The 25818-nt window shown below is 51.7% G+C and overlaps 1 protein-coding gene across 4 annotated transcripts in view; it reads left to right on the top strand.

Moving 5' to 3' along the window:
* Positions 1-25818, top strand: part of DNMT3A (DNA methyltransferase 3 alpha) — a 115219-nt gene that overhangs the window by 61441 nt on the left and 27960 nt on the right. For 2 of the 4 annotated variants that reach the window (XM_032172415.2, XM_032172421.2), the window contains 2 exons: positions 5404-5447; positions 5860-6006. In XM_032172415.2, the coding sequence (XP_032028306.1) occupies positions 5404-5447; positions 5860-6006 (191 nt within the window). Of the gene's footprint in view, positions 1-4818; positions 4882-5403; positions 5448-5859; positions 6007-22135; positions 22223-25818 lie in introns of those variants that run through there. The other 2 variants (XM_058426148.1, XM_032172420.2) reach the window with 2 other exon arrangements.

Here is a 25818-nt window from a genome sequence, read left to right as displayed (position 1 = left end):
ACTTTGCTTCCCAGGACCCCACCATGACTCCTGCCGAGCTGCTACTCAGGGTCATGGCATTCCTTCCTGCCCTGCAGCATAGAGCCATAGCCCCAAAGCTGTTCTCTGGCCTTGAGGGTTTGTTTTCACTTTGGGATTTCCCTACTTCCATTTCTAGCTGTTCTCAGGGGCTCCTGCATCGGTCAGTCAACAGGTGTTTCTTAAAACACCCATTCAGGGTGTGCTAGGATCCATACCAGGGACTAAGGAAACTGTTATGAACAAAAACGTGGTTCTTGCCCTCAAGGACCTCACAGTCAGCTGGAGAGACAGACATTAATGAGAAATCCATGCTTAAAAAGATGAGATTACACGTGGAGATAAGCGCTCTAAGGGAAGTGAAACATGTCCAGGGGAACTGCAAGGAAGAACCTGAGTTGGCCTGGGCTGTCCAGCCCGAGCTGAAGGGCCAGGGAGTCCACTGGGTGAGGGGTAGAGGGAGAGAGTGAGAATAGGGAAGAAGGTTCCCAGGTGGGAGGGAGCAGGGCACCCAGGGAACTGATAGATGTCACAAGGCTAGAGTGGAGAGAGCAAAGGAGAAGGGTGTGGAAAGTGCTGGGGCAGACAGGCCAGGCCTTCAAGGTGGCTGCCGGGGCTGGGGGGCGGGGAGGCGGGGGGTGGGCAGTGTGTGTGATGTAATCAGCTTTGCAATTTGAAAAGCTCACTATGTCATCTGGATCCTGGGATAGAATGGAGGAGCTGGGAAGTAGGATGGCATCGGAGGGGCTGATGAGCAGGATGGCAACAGAGATGAAGGGAGGGGACAAATGCTAGGAACATGAGAGGTGAGGGAGAGATGCTGTCAAGGATGATTCCTGGGTCTGGGACTTTCAGACAGGTGAATCTTCCTTAGAATCTTAGTGCTGAGTATGGTGGGCAAAAACTCTTTAAGTCTCCTTGACCTCCAAAATTTGGCTTTGAGGCTGGGCGCAGTGGCTCATGCTGGTAATCCTGGCACTTTGGGAGGCCCAGGCGGGCAGATGACTTGCGGTCGGGAGTTCGAGACCAGCCAGGCCAACGCAGTGAAACCTTATCTCTACTAAAAATACAAAAAAAAAAATTAGCCGAGCTTGGTGGTGCATGCCTGTAGTCCCAGCTACTCGGGAGTCTGAGACAGGAGAATCACTTAAACCCGGGAGGTGGAGGTTGCAGTAAGCCAAGATTGCGCCACAGCACTCCAGCCTGGGCAATAGAGTGAGACTCCATCTCAAAAAGAAAACAAAAAAAAAACACAAACTTTGGCCTTGGTATACTCCTGTGTGGCCCTGGCTATCCAGGAAGTATAGATTCTGGCAGGGATCAGAGCTGGTAGGATCCCTGAAGGCCACTGCACTGCCTGGAAGCTGAAATTGGTGAGATGTTACCTAGCGGGGTAGGCAGTGGCCTAGGCTCTGCCAGTGTGCAACGGGCAGTGGCTTAATCAGGGTGTGGAGGCTCGGTCACGGTTCCAGCAGTCAGCTGACACAGAACACATGCTCAGCTGGTTGATTCAGATGAGGAAGGAGACTAAGGCCTCGGAGAGGATGTGGCTCGGCCGTGGTCTCCTTTCAGTTCCCCTTATTCCAGGTCTCTTTTCAGGGGATGCTCCCCTGGAACCCCTTTTATTAGCTCCTGTACAGCAAAAGCAGACTTTTTAAGGCAGCGTTTCTTGTAGCCTGAGCATGTGCTGAAAGTACAGCCAGGAGAAAGAATCAGGAAGACAGGAGATGATGAGATGAGTGATAGGGACAGGAGCCAACACCCGACAGGCCTGTGCTTGTCTTGGGTCTGCTCCTGCCCCTGCCAGCATTAATGCCATAATGATGATGATTCAGGTGGCAGTGGCGATGTGGCTTTCCGAGTATTGACTGTATTGGGCATTCCCTCTCCTCGCTACTCATAGTGGTCCATAGACCAGCAGCGTTGGCAGCACCCAGGAATTTAGAAATGCAGAATTCCAGGCTCCACTGAAGACCTGCTGGATCAGAATCTGCATTTTAAAGAGGGCCTCATGCTTCCCATGTATATGAAAGTTTCAGAAGCTCTGCTGTGTATTATGCCCCATGTGTGATCACGGGAGGAAGACTTTTTTTTTTTTTGAGACAGCGTCTCATTCACTCTGTTGCCCAGGCTGGAGTGCAGTGGCACGATCTTGGCTTACTGCAACCTCCACCTCCCAGGTTCAAGCGATTCTCCTGCCTCAGCCTCCTGAGTAGCTGGGATTACAGACGCCCACCACCACGCCCGGTTAATTTTTGTAATTTTAGTAGAGACACGGTTTCGCCATGTTGGCCAGGCTGGTCTCGGACTCCTGATCTCAGGTGATCCGCCCACTTTGGCCTTCCAAAGTGCTGGGATTACAGCCATGAGCCACTGCACCCAGCCTGGAAGACTCTTATTATCCCCATTTTTCAGATGGGGAGACTGAAGCTTCAGAAAGGTTAAATTACTTACCCAAGATTATGCAACTGGTAAGAGACCGGATTAGGGTCAGCACAAAACCCCTCTCTACTCTCAGCCTAGGGCCCCTTTTCAGGCCAGTGACTGCCCTCTGAGGTAAACCTGGCTACAGCCTGGTCATGGAGATTTGAGTTCATTTTAAAGAGAACTTGGGTGGCCTCTGGCTGAGTATAGCTCAGACTAAGAGGCGAGTGTTAGAAGCACCCTGGCCTACCCTGCCCCCAGGTCCTGAGATGCACTAGGGTCATGTTCGGGCCCGTCAGGGCCACACTGGAAGGACACAACCACCTGGCCCTGGTGGTGACCCTGGGCCTGGGCCAGGAGCAGTTGGGCTGCATAGGCCGTACTGAGAGAGCAGCTGACCCTCCCTGACTCACGACAAGTGCCGCATTCCGAGGCGGCCCGGCCAGGCTGGAAAGTGAGTGTGTGTGTGTGTGTGTGTGTGTGTGTGTGTGTGTGTGTGTGTGATCACTCAAGTGGGCATGCGCAGAGTCTGTCAGGGAGAAAATTCCAGAAAGAAGCCAGTTGGAAACTGCATAAGGAAAAATCGTCCTGTTTTGGGGAGCCTGGGGGCCTGGGAAATTAGGAAGGGGGTCACATCGAGAAATAACAGTAGTGGTGCAGCGGAGAGGGAGCTTGCTGGGGCATCCGGATCCCTGAAAAGCTCATCTCAGCTCAGGCCTTAAGTCACTCCACCCCCCAGGTCTCAGCTTTCTGCAAAATTTAAGTGCTGAACAAGTACTCAATGATCTCTGCAAAGCCTTTCAACTCTGATTTTCTAATATTCTAATGAATAAATAATTATCCGTAAAAGTAATTAAATGCCATGGAGGGTCCCAAGTAGGAAACGTTTGAGGTTCTAAAGCGGTCTGGGGAGAAAATGCAGTCGGGAGCCCCAAGTCCAGGTCCGAAAGCCAGCCCGGGGGTCCTCCACTCCCCGCCCTAGCCGCAGGGTTGACACAGTGGTTCCCAGCGCCACCGCGAGCCCCGGAGCCCCGCCGCGCCAGGGTCCGCCGGGACCGCCAGGCCGCCCCCAGGCCGCCACCTGATCGCGGGCAGACGCCCCCTGCTGGGAGCCCGGGGCCTCGCTGGGCAGAGCGACGAGGTCTGGGAGGAGGGGGAAGCCCTGGCCTGGGAGCGGGGAGGCCCCGGACAGGCTGGAGGGGGCCCCCGCGAAAAAGGTGGGGAGCTGGCTGTGGTGGGAGAGAGGACGGAAAGGAAACAGGGAGGCAGAGCCAGACAACATGGGTGAGACAGCCCTTAAAAGGCCGGTCACGAACAAAGCGCTGGCGAGTGAGCGCCCGCCCACGCGCACAGGTGCCCGCGACAGACGCCCCGTCCCCGCCCACGCGGCCCCCGCGGGCTGAGCCCGGCGCCAGGCCCGCACCCACGGCGGCCCTCCTGCCTCCCTCCCCCGGTGCTCCCGGGCCTAGCTAGTGGGCGTCTCTGTCACCCGGGACAGAACCACCGAGGACAGAGCTGTCCTGGGCGCCCGGGGCCAGCCCAAAACCAGCCCAGGACCCCCCTGTCACGAGGGAAGGGAGTGGCCTCCCGGGCTGAGGACCCGCGGCGTGAGCACTGTGGCTGGCTTCCGCTTCACAGCCAGGAGATGAAGTCGGGTCTGTTTTTTCCGTTTCAGGCTCTTTGTCTCCCCCCACCCCAAGCTGCCATGAGCCAGCCTTAGTGACCTTCCTGCAGTGGGCCCAGGCCCCATACGCTGTCGGCTCCCGACAAAGAAGCTCAGGGGCCCAGGTGGAAGGAGGGCTCACTTCCCCACCTCCAGCAAGAAGCTCCGGGAGGCAGAATCAGCCAGCCCCGCAGCCTCCGGGGCGCTGGGCCTGGAAGGGGTGCCTGGAAAGGGTGGTGAGGACCTGGTGGGGAGTGCAGGGGGATGCCTGGTAGGAGCGCGGCTCCCCTCATGCTGGGGGCCTGGAGAAGCACAGGGAGAGGGCAGGGTCTCAATAGGGAAGTTGAGACTTCCCTGCCGTTACCTGGAATCAGGGCCCAGTAGAGGAAATGAATCCTTAGGGAAGGAGAACCACACTAACATGTATTGAGCACCTACAGTATGCCAGGCCCCACAGTAGGCACTTAATGCTCACCATAACCTAATGATTTTAGAACATTTGTCTACCTTGATTCAGTGGGAAAACAGGCCAGGAGAGGTTACGGAGGTCACACTGGAATCCAAACTCAAGTCTTCTAGATTAAAGGCTGAGCTCAGGGGCCTTAGCATGGGGCAGGGAGTGGAGGGAGGGAGAATGAGATTAGTAATAGAATCATCATATTTGGACCTGCAGGCGGACCTTGGAAATCGCATCCAGCATCCTTATTTTCCAGATGAGGAAACTGAGTCTCGTAGAGAGGAAGTTGCTTCACCGGGGTCTTGTTCCAGTTGGCCCGGTACCCACCGCCCCCCAGTACATGCCCTTATGCCCAGAAGGCCTCTTTGCAAACACTCCCTTGCAGGGCCAGGGAGGCCGCTCAGGCTGGCCCTCTGGCTCAGGCCTTCCTGCACCCCCTCCGCCTTCCGCACCCCCTCTGCCTTCCTGCTCCTCCTCTGGGGAAGGAGGTCTCTTGACTGGGAGCAGCAGAATGGGGGTATTTTTAGTCCCCTTCTGTGTACCTGAGACAGAGTTGACAGGCCAGAAACCCAGCTCTGAATTTCCTCGTGTTCCCTCTTGCCTGGGCCTCAAGGCCTGCCCCTGCCCGAGTTCTTTCTCTGCCCTAGGCCCTGCTGGGTCCTCAGGGTCAGCACTGTGCCTGGCATGTGGTGGGCCATCATATTTAACACATGAACAACTGAACGGCCAGAGGACCCCCATCCCCTGTGGCAGGGACCCCAGGCACAAGGTGGGGCCTGTGAGCCACTCCAGTAATTCTGCCGACCAACGAACTGGTCCCTTTGTTCTTCCCTCTCCACAGGCAAAGAACAGAAGGAGACCAACATCGAGTCCATGAAAATGGAGGCAAGTGTTCCACCCCCAGGGGCTCTGTGGATCCTGATTCTAGAAGAAGGACACGGGTGGCGAGTGTGTGTGAGGGGGCGGAGGGTGGGCCCCTCCTCCTTCTTTACACATCCCTCTGTGGGAAGGAGAGGAAGTGGGTGTGGAGGTTGGAAGTCCCCCAACAAGGCAGCCGGCTCATCCCCCTCCAGAGGCCAGACACCTCCCTTCGTGGCCTGTGGCTGTGTCCATGTTCCCCCCCCCCCCCCCCACACATGCCCCTCGCTCCTCCAGCCCACACGGGGCCTGCCCAGCACTCCCAGGGGTGCCCTCTCTGGCCAGGAGCCAGTGTCCACATTGTGTTTGAGGCGAGTGCCTCCTTGGTGGGTCTGTCAGTGCCCACCCTAATGCCCTAATGTCTGTCTCTCTGTCCTAGGGCTCCCGGGGCCGGCTGCGGGGTGGCTTGGGCTGGGAGTCCAGCCTCCGTCAGCGGCCCATGCCGAGGCACACCTTCCAGGCGGGGGACCCCTACTACATCAGCAAGCGCAAGCGGGACGAGTGGCTGGCACGCTGGAAAAGGGAGGTGAGGTGCCTTCTGGCCTGGGCCCCAGCCTGTCCTGCAGAACTGGAAAACCAGAAGTGATGGGCCTCAGTTTCCCCTTCAGGCTAACCCTTAGAACTTACTGGGAGCCGCTTAATCTCTAGGCAGTGATGACTGGTTCATCTGCCCCTTCAGCAGATGCTTATTGAACACCTACTGTATACCCGGCTGTGTACTAGGCCCTGGGCGTATACGGTTCCTGCCCTCATGGAGTTGACATTCGGATGGCGGAGACAGGCAGAACATAAGGAAACAAGGGGCTGAAATAGAAGATAGCAGAGGCCTGCTTTAGTTGGGGTGGTCAAGACAGGCTTCTTGGAGGAAGTGGCATTTCAGTTAAGGTCTGAAGGAACTGAAGAGCCGGCTCTGTGAGGAGTGGGGTCAGGGAGAGTGTTCTAGGCAGAGGAAACAGCACCAGCAAGGCCTTGACTTGTTTGGCAAACTGTATGCCAGGGTGAAATGGCAAAGGAGAAAGGGCCAGATGCAGCCGGAGAGGCAGGCGGGGCTCCACACATCAGGGCGCTCTGCAGGATCTCCCCAAAAGCTGGCTTACTTCTGACAGTACTGGGCAGCCATAGAAGGTTTACTGTGCACAGGAAGGATGTGATGTGGATTTGAGAGGCAGCAGTGGAGACAGAGAAGAGCTTTGGGGTGTATTTTGGAGCTAGAATCGCTAGGGCTTGCTGATGGACCGGAGGGGAGGGGAACTGATGGACTCAAGGAGGACTCCCAGGGGTCTGGCCTGAACACCTGGTGATGGTTGTGCCATTTGCTCAGATGGGAAGACCCAGGGGAGGATGAGGTTTGGGACAGGTGGGAATTGAGGGCTCCGTGTGAGATGCCAGGTGCCTGGAGTCTGGGCTGTAGGGAAGTACGGGCGACAGAGGTGGGAGTTGAGAGCAGAACCCTGGCATTTAAATCCATGGGAACTTAAGGGCTCAGCAAGGGGAGAGGGAGGAGAGACAGAGTCTCAGAACATGTCCATGAAAACCCTGACATTTCTGGGCCACATGGAGAGGAGGAGTGGCAGGCAGCGGGGACCGAGGGAGAAAGCAGGACAGAACGGTGTCTGGGGAAGCACGGAGTTTTCCTGGAGGGTGGCTGCCCAGCCCTAGGGAAAGCTGAATTCACTGAGACATGCCCATGGCATTGGACAACTTGGAAAGGAGCTGGTGACTTTTTAGAGAAGCTTCTGTGGGGGTCGGGGAGGTGGGAACAGCCCATGGAGGGCTTCTGCCATGCAGAGAGGTGAGAAAATGGAGGCTGAAAGACTGAGGAGAGAAATCAACTCGCCACGTGCAATTTTTTAGCTGTCTTGTATGTTTGATTAGTAGAGAACCGGGTACAAAGAGAAGTGGGTGGTGACCTAGCTGCACAGGAAAAGAGAGGAAACTGCCACCACGTGGGGCACTTCACGTGAACTCAGCTCTCATTTCGTCTTTACCCCAAGCCTCCAGAGGAAGGCGGCCCTGTTCGTCGGTTCGCCTTTGTGTGAGAACTTTCTCTAGAGAAAGTGCAGAACAGAGGCCAGGCGTGGTGGCTCACACCTGTAATCTCAGCACTTGGGAAAGCTGTAAGGAGGTCAGGAGTTCGAGACCAGCCTGGCTAGTTTGGCGAAACCCTGTCTCTACCAAAAATACAAAAAAATTACCAGGCGTGGTGGCTCATGCCTGTAATCCCAGCACTTTGGGAGGCTGAGGCGGGCGGATCACCTAAGGTCAGGAGTTCGAGACCAGTCTGCCCAACATGGCAAAATCCCATCTCTACTAAAAAGACAAAAAATTAGCCGGGCGTGGTGGCAGGCGCCTGTAATCCCAGCTACTCGGGAGACTGAGGCAGGAGAATCACTTGAACCCAGGAGGTGAAGGTTGCAGTGAGCTGAGATCACACCACTGCACTCCAGCCTGGACAACAAGAGCAAAACTCTGTCTCAAAAAAAATACAAAAAAGAGAAAGTGCAGAACAGGGTGGGGGTTCTGGCTGCTTGATTGTTTTCTTTTCCTCTGAGCTCCAGGAAAGCAGAAATTACTTTCCCGGAAGAGCCTGGAGAAAGGGCAGCCTGTCTGAGGTCTGGGAGGAGAGGCACTTACCCCTACGCGTGGAATGTTGTGTTTGGGGTGGAAATTCAGGAATGGGGCTCTTCTCTCCAAGTCAGTCGCTGCACTCCTGAGTTCCCTGCAACCTGGAAACAGGGGCTTTCCTTTTTAGCTCCTGGTTCTGTGAGGGAAAGTGTTTCTGTTCTCATTTAGCCCTGGGGCAAGAAGCTTAGATTATGACTTTCAGGACCTGGAAGAACTTTCAGAAATTCCGTGATTCTCAAACTCTGCTCCCTTGAAGAAGCAGTATGGAGGCCTGCCCTCAGTTACAGTGAAAAAAGGGTTCTTTCCTCAACTCCCGGGAAAATTTAGATCATAGATACATTTTCTCAATTTTAGGTCTCTACTAAAATTTAAAAAGACTTTTTTGGCTGGACGCAGTGGCTCACACCTGTAACCCCAGCACTTCGGGAGGTCGAGGCCGGTGGATCACCTGAGGTCAGGAGTTTGAGACCAGCCTGGCCAACATGTTGAAACCCCATCTCTACTACAAATACAAAAATTAGCTGGGCGTAGTGGCGGGCACCTGTAATCCCAGCTACTTGGGAGGCTGAGGCAGAAGAATCGCTGGAACCCAGGAAGCGGAGGTTGCAGTGAGCCAAGATTGTGCCACTGCACTCCAGCCTGGGTGACAGAACGAGACTCCATCTCAAAAAACAAAACAGATTTTGTAAAACTCATGAACATTTTCTAACATATGCAGAAGCAGAGAGTAGTGTAACAACCTCTCATTGCCATCACCTGGCTCCAGCAATTATCAAAAGATTTACTATTAAGTCTTCAACCCAGCCGGGCGCGGTGGCTCACGCCTGTAATCCCAGCACTTTGGGAGGCCAAGGTGGGCAGATCACGAGGTCAGGAGATCGAGACCATCCTGGCTAACACGGTGAAACCCCGTCTCTACTAAAAATCAGCCGGGCATCGTGGCGGGCGCCTGTAGTCCCAGCTACTCGGGAGGCTGAGGCAAGAGAATGGCGTTAACCCGGGAGGCAGAGCTTGCAGTGAGCCAAGATTGCGCCACTGCACCGCAGCCTGGGCGACAGCGCAAGACTCTGTTTAAAAAAAAAAAAAAAAAGTCTTCAACCCTTGGCATTTGCATCCCCACTCGCAACCAATGAAGGTAACAGTGGGCATTAACAGAAAAACCAAAATGTTGATTTAATTTAAAAGACTTTAGTACACTTGACTTGCGATGTGGAGATCGCCAAACAAAATATATTTTCTCCTAATAACATTATTCCTTATTCCTATGCTGTAATTAAAGAATTCCATGAATTCTAGTACAAGTTTTAGAACTACTGATCTCATTTTCAGACTAGGGGACTTGGGGCTACCGAGTTTTATAACTGGCCACAAGCTCACAATGAAGAATTGGGAACAGGACTAGAATGGAATTAGAATTTAGGTTTCCTATTCCAATGTGGGGCCCAGCCCCTGACTGTCACACAGTCTCCTCCTGGGCTATGCGTGGGGTTAGGGAAGGGCTAGATGCAGGCATCAAGAATGGGGAAAACACAGGTAGCTTTCAAGATTCCCAAGTCACCCTCAGCCTGAAGAGTAGTAGCTGTTGCTATCAGGCCTGTTTTCTTTGTTAGTTTGTTTGTTTGTTTTTGAGATGGAGTTTCGCTTTTGTTGTCCAGGCTGGAGTGCAATGGCTGGATCTCGGCTCACTGCAGCCTCTGCCTCCTGGGTTCAAGCGATTCTCCTGCCTCAGCCTCCTGAGTAGCTGGGATTACAGGCACCCGCCAACACACCTGGCTAACTTTTTGTATTTTTAGTAGAGATGGGGGTTTCACCATGTTGGTCAGGCTGGTCTTGAACTCCTGACCTCAGGTGACCTGCCAGCCTTGGCCTCCCGAAGTGCTGGGATTATAGGCGTGAATCACTGCACCCGGCCTATCAGGCCTGTTTTTGTTTTTTGTTTTTTTGAGACGGAGTTTCGCACTTGTTGCCCAAGCTGGAGTGCAATGGCACGATCTCAGCTCACTGCAACCTCCATCTCCCACGTTCAAGCGATTCTCCTGCCTCAGCCTCCCGAGTAGCTGTGATTACAGGCGTGCACCACCACACCTGGCTAATTTTTTGTAATGTTTTCTAAGTGGTGTAACAACAGCACAGACATTTCTCCTCTTTTCTCAGTCTCATTTTGCTCTCTGACATTTGACCCCTTCTGAAACTGCCTCCCTGGGCCTTCCGAAGGCCCCTGCAGGTTCCTCCCCACCTCCTTCAGCTGATCTCGAGTGGCAACCGCTGTTAACTGTATCCCCAGATCTCCACCCCCCACCAGTGTTGATCCACTAACCCCTTACCCACCCTCCGCTAGTGTTGATCCACTAACCCCTTACCCACCCTCCTAGATCCAAGTACCCTCCTCCCAAAAAAGGCACCTCCCGTCCTGACAAACCACCCAGCCTTCAGGACCCAGCTCCAGCTGTTCCCCAGGCAATATCACTTGAAGGGCCAGCCAGCACTTCCTAATCTCAGGATGCAATGCCTGCAACCTTTCATTCAGGGCACCTTTACTGAGCCGATTTCCAGAAGCCTCCACAGCTGAGTGACACGTAAGATACTGGGACTACCAGAGGCATAGAGGATTCCTAGTTTTCCCTTGATAGGATGAGGGCTCATAGCACCTGCAGAAAGAGCTGCCCTGAACGGGGCGTAGACGAATGCTGCCTGGGGTCATCCACGCATCAGCAGGAGGTGGCTTCTGGCTTTTGACGGTTGAACTGGAATTTAGGGGAGGGGTGAGGAAGGCATTTCAGAGGGAGGAATACAGCAGGCACATACCTCCCGAGGCACAAGACACTTGGGCTTTTCAGGAATGGGAGTTTGTTGTGGTGGTGCACAGCGGGTGTGGGCAGAAAGCAGCTAGGACATGTGGCTGGAAGGTGGGGCAGGGCCAGAAGGAGGAGCTGCCACCAGACCCCAGGCTGCACCAGCCCTTCCCCTAGGCTGTGTGCCCCACCTGGGGGGGCTTCTTCCCTTGGAACGCACTCCCCAGCTTAACTTCCTTCTCCTTGCCCACCCTTGTCAGACCACAGTTACTGAGTGAGCCTACCCCAGATTACCCCCTCCAGGTTTTCCCCCCCCAAGATTTAAGACAACTCAGAATGCCACAAAATGAAAGAAATGGAAAATAAGTGAATGGGGAAAATTAGACATTTCCGCATTCCCTGAGGCTGAAGTGAGAATTCCTGCTGGAGCTGGGAAGGAAGTTGTCTTCTGTCTGTTCCATCTCCTGTTGCTGTTCCTTCACCTGCTTACTAGTCCTGTAAGGACTAAGCTCTGTTTTAATCATGATCACACCCTGCCATAGAACCTCCAATGGCTCCCCATCGTCTCCCCCATCATGTCAGATACCCTCTGGCTATTTCTCAAGTCTTCAACCCTGCGACCTCCACAATCAACTCACCCCACTTTCACTACAGTCCTCTAATAGAAGGGTGTCCCCTAGGAGGGGACCTTGCCATGCTCCTTCCTTCCTTCCTTCCTGTCATCGTTCCTGCTGTGATTTCTCCAGTCCATTCTTCAGGGTTGAGGCCAAGAGCTGCTGCCTCCTCCAGGAAGGTTTCCAAGATTTCTCCAGTCCACAATGACCTCTTCCCTTCCCTGAATCCCTGTAACCCTTACTGAGGTTTGTTTGTTTCTTTGAGACAGTTTCACTCTGTCTCCCAGGCTGGGGTGCAGTGGTGCAGTCTTTTGGCTCACTGCAACCTCCACCTCCCGGGTTCAAGCAATTCTCGTGCCTCGCCTCAGTCTTCCCAGTAGCTGGAATTACAGGCACGCACCACCACACCCAGCTAATTTTTATATTTTAAGTAGAGATGGGGTTTCGCTATGTTGGCCTGGCTAGCCTCGAACTCCTGACCCCAAGTGATGCGCCTGCTTTGGCCTCCCAAAGTACTGGAATTACAGGCATGAGCCACTGCACTCAGACTGTCCTTACTGTTAATATTACTTAGCACTCAATCATATTTCATCAGGGTATTTTTCACTGTTTCTTATGTGTTGATCACGTCTTCCTCTGTCTGGCCTAATGCAATGGGCAGGGAGAACAGGCCCAGTGAATACCTGGCGGTTGGCTAAGCAGTTGGGAGGTAGGTGAATGTGGGACCACTTCTCTGGGAGCATGAGAGCTTGGATTTCCACCATGACAAGGGCCCACACACTTGATTTCGAGGTGGTTTTTCCAGGGGTGCTGGCAGGTATACCTGGAGGATGGCATGGGGACTGGTATGGACAGGCTCCATGGGTAAAGGGGGGCCAGAGTCTCCTCCATCCTGTGTTCCTGCCATTCTCACCAGGCTTCTGAGCTGAAGAGAACCTTCCTTGGCCTGGCAGAGCTGGCCAGGGCTGTGGAGAGAGCAGGGATGGGGCAGTTCCTCCTCCCAAAGGAAGGCAATCCCTTAGCTCCTCTTCCTTCTAATTCTCAGAGCAAAATGCACTCTGACGGAGGGCTTGAGGGTTAGGAAGGGCCTCTCGCTTCATTAGCCCTCCCTGTAGCTCTGCAAGGCAGATGAGCACAGAGACCTAGGGTCAGTAGCTGGGCAGTCATCTCGCCTGGGAGCCGCTCACTCCAGTTTGTGTCACTGCTGGTGGTTTTAGGACTCAGTTACAGCACATCGATGGCATGACTCGCTCATTAATCTCTTCACCCCAGCCGGATTCTAAATTCCATCTAGGCAGCGGGTACCATGTCCTACTGTTCTAGGATCTAGTCTCTTTCCTGCTTCCAACCTGAAGGTAGGGACCCTTGACTCATGCATCCTTATACTTATTAGATGCTTAATAATATTGAATAGTGATAATGAAACATCTGTGGCTGGAATGTCATAGTCTGTCCTCCCTTCCCTCGCGACACTCAGATACAACCCACTCCCTCCGCCCAGGGCTGCCCAGCAGATAGCAGAGCCTTCATGGACCTTAAGGGTCGGCTGCTGTTTACTGCGACCTTTGGAGGCAAGTTCAAATACTGCCTTAAGTAAGGTCCCACTTACTGGGTGTGGGACCTTAGGCATCACTTACCCTGTACCCCAGCTGAGGTTCCTCCTCTGTGGATAGACTTGGCTGTACTCTGAATCTCCATGACAGCAGCACTCGCCAGCTTGTTTTCTGCCTCTACCCATTTTTGCATTTAAGCTTGTTCAATACAGGCATTCTGGGCACCCCCTGCCCCCAGGGCTGGCATGTGGGAGGTGCAGGGTGAAAGTGTGCTGAATGAATGAACAATTCTCATCTCAGAGTTGTGTGGATGACACACAACATTTAAAGCTCCTAGCACAGAGCTAGCATATAATAGGAACTTTATAATTTTTTAGAAAGTATTTTAAATTACATAAGTATTACACAAATAAATTCTTGTGAAAAAGTCCGCCCAAACTTGCCACCCCAAAGTTTTATTTTGAGACAGGGTCCTGCTCCATTGGCCAGGCTGGAGTGCAATGGCATGATCATGGCTCACTGCAGCCTCAACTTCTTGGCTCAGGTGATCCTCCCACCTAAGCCTCCTGAGTAGCTGGGACCACAGGCATGTGCCACCACACTTGGCTAATTTTTAGATTTTTTGTAGAGATGGGGGGTTTCCTTATGTTGACCAGGCTGGTCTTGAACTCCTGGGCTCAAGCAGTCCTTCTGCCTCAGCCTCCTGAAGTACTGGGATTACAGGCATGAGCTACCACACCTGGCCTGAAAATTTAATTCCTTCACCAGAAATACTTGATGCTATCAGTTTGGTGTATGTCATGATTTTTTTCTATCCGTGTGTATGCGTGTAAATATATAATTTTGCTTCAGGGGTTCTTTTTTTCCTTTTCTTTTTACACAAATGGAACCACACTGTAGTTTCATTTTACAGCTTGGTTTTTGACTTCCAATAAGTCTGTGCAATCTAGCCACGTAATTACTATTATATTCCACCACGTGGACTCCCATGGTTTTATTTAGCCATTCTGTTATTGGTGGCCATTTATGTTGTTTATGATATTTTACTGTTTAGCATTGCAGCGGTGAACATCCTTAGTCATACCTCTTTGTGCATCTGTTTCTCTAAGATAGATACCTAGAAAGAAAAAGGCCTAGTTGAAGGGCATGTGCATTTTACATTTTATGACATCTGCCAAACTGCCCTCTAAAAAGGGCACTGCCAATTTATGCTTCTGTGAACAGGGTATGAGAAGACCTTTGCCAACATCAATATTTTGCTAGTCAAATGGGTGGGAAAATAGTATCTTGTTATGCTTTTATTTTTTATTTATTTATTTATTTATTTTTTTGAGACGGAGTCTCACTTTGTCGCCCAGGCTGGAGTGCAGTGGCGCAATCTCGGCTCACTGCAAGCTCTGCCTCCTGGGTTCACGCCATTCTCCTGCCTCAGCCTCTCCGAGTAGCTGGGACTACAGGCGCCCGCCACCACGCCCGGCTAATTTTTTGTATTTTTAGTAGAGACGAGGTTTCATCGTGGTCTCGATCTCCTGACCTCGTGATCCGCCCGCCTCGGCCTCCCAAAGTGCTGGGATTACAAGCGTGAGCCACCACGCCCGGCCTTTGTTATGCTTTTAATTGGCATTTCCCAGATAATAAGGTTGAACATCTTTTCCTATGTTTATTGGCCATTTGTGCTGCTGCTTCTGTGAGCTTAGCAAATGTTGCCTCCTCTGACTTTACAATCCTGCAGTCTCAACAGACTGTGCTTCCTGTCTGCCCTGGGGAGAGCAGGCCATGAATGTCCAGAAGGTCCCCCCTGCTGTGCCATATTCCATTTAATAAGCAATCACTCAGCACCTACTAAGTAAAGGGGCCTTGTGCTAGGGGCTGTGGGAAGGAGAAGATGAATAAGGTGTGATCTCCTGGGCTTTAGTCTAGTTCAGGAGAAATGGAAGTGCAAAGTAGACCAGTAAAGGCTCAAACCAAATTATTAGCCAACTGTATGGGTAGCAGTTTTAGGGTTTTGGACTGGAAGACATTCCTCACTTATTTGCCATACCTGACCTTTTACAGGGTGGCCTCAAAAATAACATCACCCTTGAAGGAGATGATGATGTTTGGAGTAGGCACAGCAAGTTTACTTCACCCAAAGGCTGAACAAGTTCTAGAGGTTCCCATGACAGCCTGTAACCAGTAGTGACTTCGAGGGCTGGCCTTTACCATAGGCTACTAAAGTTGCCACAGAGGGACTCCCCATTGTCCTTTAAGTAGATGGGTTGGTTGCGCACCAGAGTCTTCACTTCTGGGGCACAGAGAGAACAGCTCTTAGAACAACCCCTACTTTTTAGTGGTGAGAAAGAAAGAGGCAGGGTGGGGTAGGCGACTAGTAGCCAGCCCAGGGCCAACTCCTGGCCACAGCAAAGCCTGAACCAGGGAAAGGGTGTTGAACTTCACTGAGCACCTACTTTACATCAGGCACTATGCCAGGAGCATTAGCTTTCACCACAATCCTAAAACATATTATCTGCATTTAATGTCTTTTTTTTTGTCTTTTTTTTTGAGATGGAGTCTCACTGTCACCCAGTCTGAAGTGCAGTGGCGTGATCTCAGCTCACTGCAACCTCTGCCTCTTGGGTTCAAGCGATTCTCCTGCCTCAGCCTCCCAAGTAGCTAGGATTACAGGCACCTGCCACCACACCCAGCTAATTTTTTTGTATTTTTAGTAGAGATGGGGTTTCACCATGTTGGCCAGGCTGGTCTTGAACTCCTGACCTCAGGTGATCCACCTGCCTCAGCCTCCAAAGTGCTGGTATTACAGGCATGAGCCACCGCGCCCGGCCAGAAGTATTTTTTTAACCTCTATTTTGCTATTAGAAAATTAAGATTTATCTAGGTAAGTAGGTTGCAGCCACATGGGTATCCTGATGGAGTGGCCCGATGGGCAAAACTAGACTCCAGATCTCATGTTGCTTCTGTTGTGTACCCAAATGACTCACCTACACTCCCAGTTTTCCTGGTTTCCTGGCTTGGAAATTGTCATGAAATTGAAGAATGCATTTAGAAGAGAGGGAGAGAGCTGGCCTGGCTTTCCAGCCTGCCACATGCTCTTCCCGCCCCCGGCCTGAAGTTGTTGGGGCTGCTCCCCATGCCTCTTTGCCAGGAGGCTCACGTCCCTTTCAGCCTCCCCGACCACCCCTCCCTGCTCTACTCATGTGGTCCTGAACCCTTGCCCTTGAATTGCTGTTTTTTCATGACCATATGGATGATGTTGTGAAACTGGATTAAGAAAACGTTGGAATGAGATTTGGGAGGCCTGGTTTCTCGTCTCAGCTTCTGCTCCTCCTTCGCTATGGATGTGGGGAGGTCTTTCTGCTTTTGGCATTTTAGTTTCCTGGTTTATAATGCGACAGAAATAGATGAGATGACCCCAGAGATTCTAAAATTCCATCATGGCACGTTGGGGGGTGAGACTGGAATCATGATCTGTACTCTCTTTATTACCTAGATTACCTTGTACATAAATTCTAAATTAAATATTTGAGTGAATTCTCAGACCTCGAATATATGTCTCTTCTAAAGGCATATACATGAAGCATCCTTATAAAAACTCTTTTTGGCTGAGTGTGGTGGCTCACGCCTGTAATCCCAGCACTTTGGGAGGTGAAGGCAGGCGGATCACGAGGTCAGTGGATCGAGACCATACTGGCTAACATGGTGAAACCCCGTCTCTACTAAAAATATAAAAAATTAGCCGGGCGTGGTGGCAGGCACCTGTAGTCCCAGCTACTTGGGAGGCTGAGGCAGGAGAATGGCGTGAACCCGGGAGGCGGAGCTTGCAGTGAGCCGAGATCGCACCACTGCACTCCAGCCTGGGCGACAGAGCCAGACTCTGTCTCAAAAAAACAAACAAACAAACAAAAAACTCTTTTTAAAACACCTTTGGCCCAGCGCAGTGGCTCACGCCTATAATCCCAACACTTTGGGAGGCCAGGGCAGGTGGATCTCTTGAGGCCAGGAATTCGAGACCAGCCTGGCTAACATGGTGAAACCCCATCTCTACTGAAAATGCAAAAATTAGCTGGGTGTGGTGGCACATGCCTATAATCCCAGCTACTTGGAAGGCTGAGGCACAAGAATCGTTTGAGCCAGGGTGGTGGAGGTTGCAGTGAGTCAAGATTGCGCCACTGCACTCCAGCCTGGGCGACAGAGCGAGACCTTGTCTCAAAAACAACAACAACAACAACAACAAAAAAAACAAAGGGTTGTCCAGCCTTTACTGAGCAGATACTGTGTGCTCAGTCTTTAAGATACCACCTTGTGTGTCTGGGTGTCTACTTGTCTACTATGTTCCAACATTTTCTAGACACTAAGGAAGCAAATTTTTTTTTGTTGTTGTTTTTGAGACGGAGTCTCGCTCTGTCGCCCATGCTGGAGTGCAGTGGCGCAATCTCGGCTCACTGCAAGCTCCGCCTCCCGGGTTCACGCCATTCTCTTGCCTCAGCCTCTCCGAGTAGCTGGGACTACAGGCGCCGCCACCACGCCCGGCTAATTTTTTTTTTTTTTTTTTTTTTTAGTAGAGACAGGGTTTCACCGTGGTCTCGATCTCCTGACCTCGTGATCCGCCCACCTCAGCCTCCCAAAGTGCTGGGATTACAAGCGTGAGCCACCGCGCCCGGCCTTAAGGAAGCAAATTTAAAGGCAGATCAGAATCCTACCCTCCCCTGTGAGAGGTTGGTAGGTAAATGAATGAATTGTGCTGTAGCCAGGGCAGGGTTGTTTTAGAAATCCTAAGGAAAGGACTATGCAAGCAACTCCCTAGCCCTGCCTAAGGACCTCAGGGAAGGCGGTGCCTAGCGGGAGGCAGTGTACCGCCATAGACCTGAACAGGACTGCTTGGCAGGGACAGTGGGGGAAGAGCATGGAGTGGGGTCCTAAGGAAGGTGGTCAAAGAAATCCTCTAGGAGTTTGGAGTCTAGAGTGCCTCAAGGTTTCTCCCATATTTAGGCCAACTTTAACTTTCCCGTAGCACTGTCTATGGGGCTGACAAAGCAGAAAATATAATAGCCAATGTTCTCTCTGCTTTAAAACCAGACTGCTTGTCAGGGAGGCCGTGGGATGTCCAAGTATGGGGTGGTCTGCCAGAGCTCTCTGTGTCACTTTATTAAGAGGCCAGTACACTAGTTAAAGGTGTTAATGGACCTCAGTACTTACTACTTATTGCTTAGTAATTCAGTACTTAGTAAATACACATGATACTATGCTAGTGGTGGGGTAGGAGGAGACCAGTTGGATACAGTCCCTGTCCCAGAGGCACACATTGTCAAGTGGAGGAGGCAGGAATGTTCCCAACAAGCCTCAGTGGCAGTCAGAGCATGGGGCTTGCACTGTGCTCCTGTGTAATAAGAGCCCAACATGAAGCATAAAGGAGCAGAGAAGCCGGGCGCGGTGGCTCACGCTTGTAATCCCAGCACTTTGGGAGGCCGAGGCGGGCGGATCACGAGGTCAGGAGATCGAGACCATGGTGAAACCCCGTCTCTACTAAAAATACAAAAAAAATTAGCCGGGCGTGGTGGCGGGCGCCTGTATTCCCAGCTACTTGGAGAGGCTGAGGCAGGAGAATGGCGTGAACCCGGGAGGCGGAGCTTGCAGTGAGCCGAGATTGCGCCACTGCACTCCAGCCTGGGCGACAGAGCGAGACTCCGTCTCAAAAAAGCATGAGAGCAGCTTCTGGAGGACTCCAGGAAAGCTTCCTGGAGGAGGCAGGCATCCTTTGAGAATTTTAGTAAGTGCAAAAGAGGCTGGGTGCAGTGTAATCCCAGTACTTTGGGAGACCAAAGTGGGAGGATCGCTTGAGCCCAGGAGTTCAAGAGCAGCCTGGGCAACATGGCCAGACCCCCTCTCTACAAAAAAATATTGAATTAGCTGAGCATGGTGTTGTGCACCAATGGTCCCAGCTACTCAGGAGGCTGAGGTCGAGGCTGCAGTGAGCTGTGATCATGCCACTGGACTCCAGCCTGGGTGACAGAGTGAGATATTGTCTCAAAAATAATAAATAAATAAAATAAATAAATTAAAAAGTGTAAAAGAGGAGGAAGGCATTTCAGGAAAAGGAACTACTGAGGGAAAAGAGAAGGAGGCATGACTTCTGGGTTGTTTAGGCAATAGTAAGAGATCTGGTAACTAGGGTGCAGGGGTTAGGGAGGATGGGCAAGAAGAGATAGAACTAGAAAGCAAGATGGTCACATCCTCAATGGTCTTCTTGCCATAGTGAGAAATTTAGGTTTTGTTGTCCAGTGGAGAGCAGGAGTGGAAGAGAATTGGACACGTAGTTTAGGAAGATAAACTGGCAGGACAGTAAGTATTCCCTGAAGAGAGGAAGTTTAGAAGCAGGACCAGGTAGGAGAACATTACATTTGGCCTTGACTGAGGGTTGAGGTAATGAGAGGCAAACTTGAAGGAATTGCTAGAACTGGTCCTGGTTGGAGGGGAGGGAAAAATTTGCCTGGTATTGGGAGCTGGGCTGGGGACAGGGTTCATTATCTGAGGTAGAGAATCTTGGAGGAAGTGCAGGTTTGAGGCAGGATGATACGGGAACTTTTCATTTTCTTATGTATTCTGACGAGCAGAAGTTTTAAATAAAGTCCAGCTTACCCATTTTTTTCCTTTATTGGTTAGTGTTTGTGTGTGTTATCTCTAAGAATTCTCTGTCTACCCCAAGGTCATTAAGATATTTTATCTTAGGACGGGGTGGATTTTTGAGCTAGGGTTTGGGTAAGCTGCTTTTGAGAAGCCAGCAGATTGGTGTCAATGGGGACAGGTTTTTTTTTTTTTTTTGGAGATGGAGTCTTGCTCTGTCGCCAGGCTGGAGTGCAGTGGCACAATCTCAGCTCACTGCAACCCCTGACTCCCTGGTTCAAGTGATTCTCCTGCCTCAGCCTCCCAAGTAGCTGGGATTACAGGCACGTGCTGCCATGCCCAGCTAATTTTTGTATTTTTAGTAGCGATGGGGTTTCACCATATTGGCCAGGATGGCCTCGATCTCCTGACCTCATTATCTGCCCACCTTGGCCTCTCGAAGTGCTGGGATTACATGTGTGAGCCACCGCACCCGACCCCAGGGGACAGGTTTAGTCAGATTCGAGGGTGGTCCTCATGGAGGGGATGCACAGGCAGGAGGGCAGGGAGAGAAGGCACAGAAAGCAGACCTGCTAGGAGAGGACCAGGATAGGGAGGGGCAGGGACAAGGACATGGGACTTCTGGGAGCAGGTGGTCGGGGGTCAGCATCCAGAAGGATTTCCTGAACCAATTAGAGGACTACTGAACCCCCCTTTCATCTATCTGTGCAGCCCTTTACTTTTACAATATATACATTTCTATTTATTTTATTTATTTATTGGTTTTTGGTTGGATGATCTCATGCAACCTCTGCCTCCAGTTCAGTCTTCTCCTGTTGTCTGTAGTGGGATATAGGACAGCCACCATGCGTAGAGACGGGGTTTCACCATGTTGGCTAGGCTAGTCTCAAACTCCTAAGCTCAGGTGATCCACCCGCCTCAGCCTCCCAAAGTGCTGGGATTACAGGCATGAGCCACCACACCTGGCCACCTCTGGCTAATTTTTCTATTTTTAGTAGAGACAGGTTTTCACCATGTTGGCCAGGCTGGTCTCAAACTCCTGACCTCAAGTGATCTGCCCACCTCGGCCTCCCAAAGTGCTGGAATTACAGGCGTGAGCCATCATGCGGGGCCTACGTTAATTTTTGAGACAGAGTCTTGCTCTGTCGCCCAGGCTGGAGTGCAGTGGCATGCTCTGTTCATAGCTCACTGCAGCCTCAGACTCCTGGGCTCAAGTGATCCTCCCACCTCAGCTTCCCAAGTAGCTGGGATTACAGGCACATGCCACCATGCCCTCTGTTGAGCCCTTTCTGACTTCCATCAGCTCCCTGCAGCCACCCCACATCCTTCATCTCTCAGTCTGCACTCCCTCCCAGGCCAACTGCATGGTGAGTGTGTGTGTGTGCAAGTGCGCGTGTGAATGTTACCATTTTTCTGATTTGCCATTCTTCAGTAGCAACTCTACAGATGCCACAGCTCTTCCCTGTTCCTCTTTAGTCCATGAATGGTGGGCAGTATAAATATTTTCACTTGCAACTCAGATGGATTGAACAAAAACAGGAATAACAGCTCAGCCTCCTGTATATTTGACGCTAGATGCTGTTGGAAAGGCAGCTTTGTGGGGCAAAAAAACAAAAATTGAGTGAGCTTGCTTATATATACCAAAGATGCTCTTAGACTTCAATGTTTCTCAAAGGGTGGGATTGTGTGTTACCTCATCAGAACCACCTGGGCAGTGAATTAAAAAGGCACACTCCTGGAGCAGAAGCTCTGGGACAGTACTTGTAGGTTTGATTTTCTAGCCAGCCTCCAGATGATTCTGGGGCTTACTACAGCTTGAAAACCACCAAGCTTCAGATGATTAGAAGTAAACCAAATCTGGCACAGATGAGATTCCCACACAGATGTATTGGTAGATGCATTTATTGTATCGCCCGCATTGGCGGCGGGGGTCTCTCTGCACGTTTTGTTTAAACATGACTACCTGGGCCAGGTTAATCACGTTGGGAATTTAGTGATGTGCCCAGCAAGGGTGGTTTCCCGAGCTCTCCGGGTGATGGCTATGGCCTGGGTTGCCAGTCTGATTGTGATAACAAGCAAAGGAAGAAGTAGGGACTGTAAGGCGGGCAGACCTAGGGAACAGTTTCCAAACAGAGTTGGGGGAGAAAGACCGGAAAGGACTTGGTACAGGAATTTAAATATTTCCTTTCGGATGGAGATGGCAGGGGTCCCGCTGTTTTCAGCAATAGTTACCGCAATGCCTGTCTGCTGGGCTCCTCTGGAGTCTTCTCTTTGGACCCTGAAACTTGAGAGGGTCTGCATGCCTGAATCTGAATGCGGCTCCTTTAGGCCCCTCCCTTTGACCCCTGGAGCCTGGAGAAGGGGTGGGGGAAGGGTGGGGAAAACAGGGCTGGCTGTTAAGGTTTACCAGGTTCCTTTTGGCCCACACCCCCCTTAGTATAAACTTAACACTTCTCTCCAGGGTCCAGTTTCTAAAGCAAGGTGACAGCATCGACACGTCCCTAAAGCAAACTTGTCATGAAGTCCCTCACCTCTCAAATGTGAGTCCCTCCTGGCTTCCTTTGATTTTATCTGTAATATTTAGCAGCTACGTGTGATTCCATTAGGCTAGTTAGGAAACCAAGGCCCAAAGAAGCTAGGGGTTATTTAAGGTCTCGTCATCAGCTGTAAAACACCCTGCTCAGCGCCCTGCTCAGTGAAAGACCTGGCTTCCCCTCCCAGTTGAATTTCCTGGTAAGGGGCACCTGAGATCTAGTGTCAGTGGGGTACTGCCACCCTCCCACCCCTGCCCTGGCATCTCTGCTCCCTGGCCCCAGACTCAGTCACTGGTAGAGCTGTGCAGACCCAGCAGTTCCAGGATAGCGGGTGGAAGTGAGCAGGAAGGAAGAGCTGGGTTTGTGGAGAAGTCTTCCCCTTATGGGGCAGACCCGGAACTATAGGGAAAGGGAAGGCAGCCACCAAAGCTTCAGAGCCTGTTGGTGCTTCTAGTGGGCTGGGACTAACCAGCATACACCATTAGAGAAGTGTAGGGTTGGCTGGGAGAGAACGAGGGAGCCAGGGGCTCTGGGATAGAGGTGGGGAGAGAAGGGGAGGGGAGGGTATCAGCAAGAGGGAAGTTGGGCTTTCCTTTCCAGCAGTTGGGCTCCCCCATCCTGCATCTTCCTCTCTTGATTCAGAAGAATTCATCTAGAGTGTCAGTGCAAAAAGCCCCTTACCACTCCCCCTCCCTAACAGATACCCTAAGGCTGTGCTTGTGCTTTTTCCTGCCCTTCACCTGCCAGGAAGTTCATGCAGTTACAGATGCCCCCTAGATCTGGCCATTCCTGTCTGAAAAACCTGGGAGGTTGTGCCCATTCCTAGTTTCCACTCTTTCATCTTCCTTTGAGCCTTCCTGCCCTCACGGATCCCAGCCGCCTCTGAGTTCCTTCGGCACATGTAGAAAGCATCCCTACCACATAATTTACCATCTAATTGCATGCTGTCTTGAATGAGGGCTGTGGTTTCATGTGTGGTGGGTCTTGGGTACACAATTAGGCTGTGAGTAACAGAAGCCTAGAGCCCCATCGCGTCTACTAGCTCTTGCACCTCTTTGCTTCCCTTCCCCCCAGCCTACCTATTGCAGGTGCTAAGGACTGACTGATCTGATCCAGTGTTTAGGTGAGCTTCAGGCAGGCTCCCAGGATAAAGCACAATTCCCTTACAGGTTCTAAAACTAGACTGGTCAGTGCAGGGGTTCGGGGGGTGCCCCTGCCCAACAGCATTTGCCCAAATGCTGCTCCTCTCCCCAGACTCAGGGAGGAGGTTCTGCTGCAGGGCCCAGGTTTGGGGTGATGGCATAGAGCCCAACCAGGCAGCACACTGCAGTTGCCATGGTGACCCTTTTATTTTTCTTCAGGAGGATGGATTTCTCTTTCAGCCCAAATCATCTGCCTGGGCTACTCTGAGAACCAGGCTCCTAGCCCCCTACCTTCCGCATTCTACCACAGGGGGCAGCTTGTCAGGGGCTTTGGTTTGAAATCACAGTCCAGCATCAGAGAGCAACAGGTTGTGCTTGATCAGGGAGCAGGTGGGAAAGGCCCAGAGGAGGGCTCACCTGGCACGCATGCCCTGAGGGAGCTGACCTCCATCTCCTTCTGCTTCCCCTCCTCTCTCCAGACCACTTCTCTCCAGTGAATTGCTCAGACCTTTCAGGTGGGCTCGGGCCTCTCTAGGCCTCAGTGTTCTCATTTGTAACAGAGACAGCCAGGGGTCTCCGTGTTCCCACACCTGGCTAGTATTAGAATTACCCAGGGAGGTTTTAATAGATTCCTGGGCCCCACCTTAAGCCCGCTGATCTATGTAGGTAGAGCCCAAGAATCTGTATTTTTAAAGCCCTCCTTGGGTGATCCAGATGCAATTAAACCAATGTGGGTCTGGGGTTCTCCTGGCGAGATGATTAGCAAGACCCTTGTGAAAAGAAAGGAAGCTCTGCCTGTGCTAAGGATTGACTGGCCTCTCCGGGCTTCCAGGAGCTTCTGGAGAGCCCCTTACAGGCTAGTCTTGTCAGGAAGCGGGTGTTTCCTGGTCATGCCGGCTAAGCCAAGACCAGACCCCCACCTCTCTCCCTCCAGAGAAGCCAGGAGAGAGAGAATGACAGGAAGGGGAGATGTTGCCATAACAACAAGCTCCAGGCAGAGGCCTCCCTTCCAGGGGCTGGTACTTCACCCCAGTCCTGGTGGTTTCCATGGAGATGGGTTACTGAGGGACAGGGGGAATATTTGCCCCACTTAGAGCATCAGCCAGGAGCTGCCAGAAGGCAGAACACCACTAGGTGCGAGCCTTTGGACCCCTCTGCTCTCCGGGTGCACATCTGACACCTTCCCCCTGCTTAGTTGCTCTCTCTGCGACTGGTCTCCTTAGCAACAAGTCCTGCTAACTCCACGCTGTTGGCTTCATGGCTATTTTTAGCTTCACTGCCAGCAGCCCAGTCCTGGTCATTTGCTTGCAACCTCCATATGGATTGCAAGGGAATAGGAAAACAAAGATTCCCAGCCTCTTTTGGGAGCCCTAGACTGGGACCTCTTAGCAACGATTAGAATTCCTGCTATGAAATGGATCCATTCCCTAACTTGGAACTTGGGCAGTGGGTTTGGGATAAGGTTCCTGAGACAACATTGCATTCAGTTCATTTTTAATCCTCTACTATGGGCAAGATGCTCTAGCTCACACTGCTTCCATACGAAGGTGAATGAGGTCCAGTCCCTGCCCTCTAGGAATATTTAATCTTGTAAAGGAGAAAGATGAGTACACAATCACCTTCGCACAAGGCAAAGACTGGCAGGTCCTAACAGAGGCTTACAAAGTACTAGGGGAGTGTGGCGGGGATGGGGTGGAAGATAAGGGACAGAAGGGGAAGATAAGGAACAGAAGGGGAGGATAAGGGTGAGGGGCCAGGGCAGCACTGCCAAAAGAACTTTCTGGGATGATGGCAATGTTTTAAAACCAGTGCCATCGAATTCAGTAGCCCCCAGCCACATGTGGCTCTTGGACACTTGGAATGTGGCCAGTGTGACTGACGAACTAAATTTTAATTTGTATTTAATTCAAATAGACACATGCAGCCAGTAACTGCCGTCCTGGACAGTGCAGGGCTAGAGGAACTTTCATGGTGGAGGTCACTGGCAGACTGGTGTAGAAGGATATGCAGGGTTTTGGTGGTGAAAGTTGAAGGGGAGGAGCCTTCCAGGAAGAAGGAACAGCATGAGGAATAGCAAGTGGGCGGGCAAAGCGTGGGCTTCATGATATCACACGGAGGCCTCCAGATTCGTGGGGGCCTAGAATGTCACGCAGAGTGTTGACTGATTGGCACTGAGGCTTTTGAGCTGTAGGTGGGAGGAGGACGGGTTCAGAACAGACATCCATCCTGACCTCTCTTTTTGTCTGGATAAGGTCTCCCTGGTCTTGGGGTTGGTGGGAATACGTGTGGGGTGGATATACGTGTGCAGTGACTTCATATGTGTGGCTTTACAGATGGCTTTATAGGGGCCATGGCTTCTCTGATTCAGAGTAGAGAGACTCACATGGTAAATGTCCTGTGGGATGACAGCAACATCATCTACCCTCATCCTGCCGGAACTGGATTTTATGACAGAGCATG

Source organism: Hylobates moloch, unplaced genomic scaffold (genome assembly GCF_009828535.3).
Source record: "Hylobates moloch isolate HMO894 unplaced genomic scaffold, HMol_V3 SCAFFOLD_13, whole genome shotgun sequence".
NCBI classification, from domain to species: Eukaryota; Metazoa; Chordata; class Mammalia; order Primates; family Hylobatidae; genus Hylobates; species Hylobates moloch.
The sequence above is the reverse complement of the archived record's forward strand: the minus strand, read 5'-3'. Positions and strand labels throughout refer to the sequence as shown.